General features: G+C 37.2%; 1 protein-coding gene across 1 annotated transcript; it reads left to right on the top strand.

Annotated features, from left to right (window-relative positions):
* Positions 1-5,509: 5,509 nt before the first annotated feature.
* On the top strand, positions 5,510-6,833 carry LOC113463498 (extensin-like). The gene has a single exon (XM_039123160.1). The coding sequence runs from the start codon at positions 5,672-5,674 to the stop codon at positions 6,278-6,280; it is 609 nt and encodes a 202-aa protein (XP_038979088.1). The 5' UTR covers positions 5,510-5,671; the 3' UTR covers positions 6,281-6,833.
* The last annotated feature ends 582 nt before the right edge of the window (positions 6,834-7,415 follow it).

Genomic DNA, 7,415 nt, shown 5'->3' with positions numbered 1-7,415 from the left:
GACACCATTCATGCTAGAATCTTACAGGTACCATGGGCTTGTTTGGAAGATAAACAGCCAAACTTTAAATATAGGCTTATTTTTTCTCAGAAAATCTGAAAATGATTGATATATACATATGCGAAAGGTTATATCCAAACTTTATGTGCAGTAAAAATTTGGATTAGATGGCTAAATATTGCTAACCTAAGATGCTTTGCGAGAAAAGTTAGAGAACGCATGCCTTGGTTGCACGTAACAACATTGCATGGGCCCTTGTGTACGATAAATTCATCGTTTGGCATGCTACAAGGATTTGTTTCTCACTATTCGGATACTGGACTTTCTCACTGCTCTTGCCAATGCTAAAATTCTTTTTCTCTAACCAACCGTGTTGATAATTTGGGATCTGAATCAAGCATTATGTCTAATTTGCGTGCTCGGTATTCTGTGAAGCAAAGTTAGATAAGGGAGAAAGACAAATCAAAGTCCTGGTATGTTATTGATTCGGTACAATATGGATTGGTATGTAGCAGTATGCATCTACAGCAAAACAACTTCTGTTCTCTTATTTTTTGTCATGGTACTACTTGAAATTAGACGATATGGGTGGATATAGTCTGATACACATTATGGTTTTGGACAGTATTAGATGATATGGTACAATACAGCTCAGTATGGGTCGGTATTGGATTTATATGGCTATATCAATCTGAATAGTATTTTTGTGCCAGATCTGGCATGATACGGTACCATACATCTCGAATCCGATGATTTGGGTGTATAACAAATATTGCTTAGAATTGATAATTGATAGGATAGACAAATGGCTAAATCAGAAGTTTGCAAAATTTGTATTTGCCGGTTCGAAGTTGACTAGTCGCTTTAGCACCATTTCATCCATCCTTCTATTATATTTTAATTTGACAAAATATTTTACCTAAAAAAGTTCAATGAATTTAAGGAGTTAGAGTTGCATATATATTGAAAATCATCATTTGACATGCTATACTAATAGTCGACTCGAGGAGTCAGTGCAGTACGGCTATGATTTACATCAGCTAACTAGGTGAGCTTGGACAGATTCCTATCAGATTATTTGCATTAAGGTCATCTCTAACTTTTTTTTGTGAGAAAACTTTAAAATGTATTTTGCAAGTAGAGATTTGTCTGTTCAAATGCAGGGATTTGTAAAATCATCATTTTATGGCATGATTGAAGGCTATTAGTGATATAACATTTAAATTGGAAGAAAACATATACAACTGATGCAATGCACAATATTTAAATTCCTATATAGCTTCTCTCTCAAAAAAGAAAATAAAATCCCAATATACCTAAAATTGTCATATTTTGAAATTATTTTCTAATTGATATTCCGACCATAATCATATTTATTCTCTATGGTTGAGTTAGAATAATGAGCTTGTATATAGTCAAAGGACCAAAGCATAACCCCTAATTGGAACTGCATTAAAATGCCAACGCATAACTCCTAATGACATGATATCGAAGTACCAATAGATAACTCTCGCTGGCAGGGTATTGAAGTACCAACATATAATCCTTTTGGTAGATTGTCGAATTAACATATAATTCCCACTGGTAAGATATCAAAGAACCAACATATAATCATCACTAGCAGAGTATCAAAGTGCCAACATAAAACTCCTGTTAGCAAGATATTAAAGTGCCAATATGTAATCCTCACTGGTAGGATATCAAAGTGCTAATATGCAACCTCTACTAGCAAGGTATTAAAACATAGCTAGCTAAGATTCCAAATTTGAAATATAGTAAGGCTCTTTTTATAGAATAATATAAGTCATTCTAATCAAAATGTGCGCATTCCATCATAAAATTATTCTTGTTTTTTACTTATCTTGACCATTAGCATATAGGTAATTATTCCTGCTTTAACATTAATCCAGCAGCTTGCCGATCGGATTCAAGAGAAACGGTGGCCCAAGACCAAAGAAAAGAAGGAGATGTAGCTCACCTTGCCTCTGGCGATCTTCTCCGGCAGGCTAGACAATGAAAGCTCCGAGCTCCTCCGACGGAAAACCCAGAGATCCAAGTCTCTAATAGAAAATCTCCAAAGATGATGCCTAAGGAGAGGGGAAGAGTGAGGATTGGCTCAAATTAGGCCGGCTAACGATCTTCCTCATATGGTGGAATTGGAGGGGAAAACAGAGAAGGGAAAAGGAAACTCCGACCAGGAGTCTCCCTCCCCCACCATGCGGGCCGAGCAAGCGCTGTGGCCCAAAGGCCAGTATAGGCACAATAAGGTAGGTGCTTATAGCCTGAAACTCGGTCAGGCCTCGAATTCAAAGCCCAAGCATGATCTGAACTTTTTAGGCCAGGTTGAAAGCTCGGCTCTAGGTTGGGCCAACCTACATTGATCTTGCCAAATGCTTCTTGAAGTAATCCCATTTATATTGGACTAATATTTAGCCATTAAGGTTTTGAAATTATATGTATAATTGAGATAAAATGGCTTGGAAGGCCAACCCTACATGCAGTTTTCTGTTTTTGTCAGTGTCATTGTCGTTACCTAATATATATCTATAGATAATGTAGTAGGAATTTAAAAGACGTACGGTTGGATTATTTAGGGGAGAAGGTAGGGTCGTAGTCCTTTTTGGACTTGTTCCGAAGTCCCTTCCTTTGTTTTTTTTTTTGTTAATTTCATTCTTTTTGTCTTTTCTTGTTTTTGGCTTCCCTCCTCTATCCAGTATATTATTTTAAAATGATCTGTAATCTCACAAAGCTAACAACTCTGGGTTCATGACTGCCTTAGGTAATTTTGGATAACATTTCCTTATTTCTATGCAGGTTTGGGTTGCATTCTTGATGCCAAAAAAATAAATAAGAAAAAAGATTAATCTTCTTTCACAGTATTGACTATTAGATCTGTTAGGATGGCCATTTATGATTTGATCTGACAATTCGACCCACAAACAATCTGCTTTATATAAATTCGAATTTGATAAAAACGGATTTGAATTATAAACGGATCAACTTATCTAATTTCTTTTATTAAATGAATTGGAATCAGATTTAGATCTTTGACTTATTTAATCAGTTCTGAGGTCAGATTATGAGGTGACTCGTTTAATCCATTTATGATACAACCTCTGTCCTTCCCTAACAAAAGCAACATGACAGGCATACTGCTTGAAGCAATCAAGACAGCTTGGAAACCAAGAAGGCACTCTTACTTTGGACTTTAAAATGTAAATTAAAAAATAACACAGTAAGAATGGGTGCACAATCAAACCCGTTGCTAGATTAGGCTTGGAATGCTCGGCGTCGCGGGGCCACTCAAACCGCGAAACGCATTGTTAGATGGAGCAAAACTTTGGGATGTTCGGCCTCATGAGCAGATTGGCCATAGGCAAGATGATGTCTCATCAAGCTTTCCTGTACTCTCATAGTAAAGCTAAAAATCGAAAATAAAAAGGCAAATGAAATATGTAGTTGATGAATTTTTCATCAAATACGTGACTGGTTATATAACACGACTCTTAAGTTGTAGAAGACTTTTACAACTTGCTGTTTAACGTCATCCCCTCAGAAATTGGTGGAATTCTAGTGAAAATTTAAGGCGAGAGGATGGACTTGTTGCTAGTGACTAGTTTCTTACAAAAAGGTACAAACAACCCTTAGGACAATGGAAATGAGATAGAATCTAGCCTAGTAGTACTCGGCATGGACTTGTTCAGGATGTTTGGCTACTTCTAAGATTTTCTCCAACTCCCAAGATTTTATATGATCTACTTCTATGTCATCGAATAATAATTAATAAAACATGATGTCATAAGACCACAGGGATGGAACGGAGATCGTTTCAAATGACAATGGGCATGTGTAAAGCTTAACACGTTTCAGATGCAGTTAAACTATGGCAAGTTGCTGCCTTCACTTGATGATTAATATAGTTTCACGGATAAGCTTCAAAAATCAGAGAATTGACAGCTAGTTCTGAGGGATGGCCAACTTCGTAAAACAAACAAGAAATCAAATGCGCATCCTTTGAAGTATCATCTAGAACGATGAGCTGGTCTTAAGGAAATCATTGTCTCCTTTATATACAATTGAAGTATAGTAGTATATACAAACTGAAATGATGACACTCCTCCATATCAATAATTAACTTAATCATTCAGCTGAATAATTCAATAAAAATGATGTCACTCCTACATATCAATTAACTCTAGTTAATCATTCAGCTGAATAATTCAAACTCTGACAAATGTCTGAACATTTACTGATTCAAATCTATAAACATGTTGATCTTTATTCGGATATTCTCTCTCCTCTCTTTTTCCGAGCTTACTTCCATGCTCTGAATAAGGTATTGACATGACATTATGACTACATACCTCAAGGATGGTACCCTCCACAACTATCCGTAAGGATGGTTTGTCCTCCCTTTCGCATTGATAGTCTCGAACTTGAGATGTTTTGAGGAAAAGATGGGGATATGCAGCAGAACTCTTGTTATTTCTTTCGCATTGATACTTCTTTCTTTTTTTAATAATCTAGCATGAATATAGAGGGGTTATTTTAGCATAAATAAAGAGTGTACATAGGACACATAAGAGTGTATATAACTTGCATGAAAACCAAAGTCTATTTTTGATGTCAAGACTATAAGAGTGTGGATGGCCATGATCCTACCATAAGAAAAGCTTTCTGCAAGTTGATTTTTACTTTTTAAAAGCCAGATAATTACATATTGGTGGCAGACTCGAGCCGTGATGGGAAATTTTACTTTTCAATTTTTTTGTCTGATTGGACTCAATATTACTTTCTTGTTTTTTCATTACCCTTTCCTCCCTCTTTGGGTAGGCACCTATTATAGTTTGGAATAAATTTGGAATTCAATCTTCAGATACCTACTACCCGAATTCAATTATATATTATATATATATTTTTATAAAATTATATATATATATATATATATATATATATATATATATATATATATATATATTGTGAGAGGACTTGAATTCCAAATCTAAAGAGTATTTAAACTCTATATTTACCATAAAGCTGCAAAAGTTATTTGTATTTAGATTGTTTGCCAAATTATTTATACCTATTTTTATTTGATATTATCCCTCTTTTTTCTTTTATCTTTTTCGTAAATTTGGGTCGGGTACCTAACCCAATTACTTAAGCATCCCAATCCTAAAGACTAATTAGATGGCTTTGGATATCCGACAGGTTTACTTTTTTTTCTATGAGATGGATTTAAGATTTTTGGGCAAATTTTTAATTGAACTTTGGATGAATTTGGATAGTAGAGTTTTAAACAAATTTGGATACAGGTAGGACAAATTTTACGAAAATACTACTTGTTGTCATTCCTAATACTAAGCTTGGTCATGTAGAACCATTCAAATTATGGTAAGTGTAACTTGCAGGCGTCATCTTTAACAAACATCAATTAGGCTATTGTTTATTATATTACAACAGAATTAATAAAAACGTAAGCTCCATATATTAAAGTTTAAGCTTCTCGTAACACATATTGCCGGGTCATCGATAATGATAATACTTTGCATTTAACTAACCTCGTCAACCATCAAGTATTGGTTATAAAAGGGACAGAGGATTGTGCATTGGACGACGCGCAGCCCATACTTCAGAGACTTGAAGATTTGCTTAGCTTTTGAAGAGATCGATGCGGATGGCTTGTCTAGAGAGCGCGAGGCTCAAGCTCGCGGTGTTGCTCTTTGTCATGGCCTGCAGCGTTATGACAGATGCATTCCCTGAACCCAAATCTCCTCCACCACCATCTCCTTCACCTCCATACTATTACTATTCACCTCCACCACCACCACCACCTTACAAATACACCTCACCTCCTCCACCACCTTACAAGTACTCGTCGCCTCCTCCACCACCTTACATGTACTCGTCGCCTCCTCCACCACCCTACTACGATTCCAAGAAATACCCTTCTCCGCCTCCCTATTATGATTATTATTATCAGTCACCACCACCTTACAAGTACTCATCACCTCCCCCGCCACCATACAAATACTACTCGCCTCCTCCACCTTCCTACTACTACAACTCTCCACCCCCACCGGCTTATAAATATACCTCGCCACCTCCACCATCGTACTATCACCACTCTTATTATTATGACTTTCCATCTCCACCGCCATACATGTACTACTCACCTCCTCCACCGCCATACAAGTACTACTCACCTCCTCCACCGCCATACTACTCACCTCCTTCACCTTACAAATACTCCCCGCCTCCCCCACCTCCCTACCATTAACGCTTCCAGATTCCCCTCTCCACCACCTTAAAAGTACTCCGCACCTCCTCTACCACCATACAAATACTACTCACTCCTCCACCCCCTTACTATTATCACTATCCACCTCCTCCACCTTACAAGTACTCATCAGCACCACCGCCTCCCTATATTATTACCACTATCCTCTTCCACCAGCTTATTGTAAATCACCACCTCCACCATATATATTATTCGAAGTCTTCCGTTTCCATGATGACTGCCATCGTCACTATGGGCATGCAGATATATACTCCTTTACAGAATACGTATCAGAAATCTACTACCGAATGCTGCTAGATCGGGCCTTTATATATATTGTCTTATATTCTGTGTAGTTCTAAAAACCAGCATGGGGTTCCGAATCCCTGATTGTTAACAGCTCATATCTATGGGTTTTCGTTATATTTCTATTTTTATTTTGAAATGTGGAGCGAGTTCCTTGTGAGCTCCACGTTGCAGTAGCCCAGCTGGTATTCGTTGCTGTATGGATTGTTCATGGAAGACATTTATATATACTATTGCTTTTTCCATAGCTTGGATGCTTGTGAATCCGTGCTGCAACTTTACATATGGTGAGCCTGGAGTCGACTCCATTATGCTAAGGCTATACCTACAGGATATATTACTTTTTCTAAAATAAGAAGAAAAAATAAGTAGGTTGAGTGGAGCTTTCCTGGGGCCGGAGAGCTTGCTAAGAAACAATATCTTTGTTGACATTACATGCATGGCATTTGAAAGTTTCCGTGTAATTGGCATGGTCAACCGACCGTTGTCGATTTTTTTTCCGAGAAAACAACCATTATCAATTTTCCAGTTAATAGAATAGCATAGAGTGATTTAAGACGAGAGAGATATATACGGTGGTTGCTGTGCGCGTGAGGGGACATGCACTCGACGTCAAGGAAAATTGTCAGAGATACCAAAATTGTTGGTGTCACCACAAATGAATAGCTTCAAAGTGATCTTTTGCGTCCGTTCAGAATCATTGGTACAATATTTTGCAGCGACTGTGACCATTGCTATACCTGCGTAGTAATAAAGTGTAACAAAAAAACTATAATATAAGCTGGGCCCCACCAAAATGAAAGAAAGAGTCCCCTTTGCCATAGCTTCT

Source organism: Phoenix dactylifera, unplaced genomic scaffold (genome assembly GCF_009389715.1).
Source record: "Phoenix dactylifera cultivar Barhee BC4 unplaced genomic scaffold, palm_55x_up_171113_PBpolish2nd_filt_p 002123F, whole genome shotgun sequence".
NCBI classification, from domain to species: Eukaryota; Viridiplantae; Streptophyta; class Magnoliopsida; order Arecales; family Arecaceae; genus Phoenix; species Phoenix dactylifera.
Note: the sequence above shows the minus strand (reverse complement) of the source record. Positions and strands in the feature narration are given on the sequence as shown.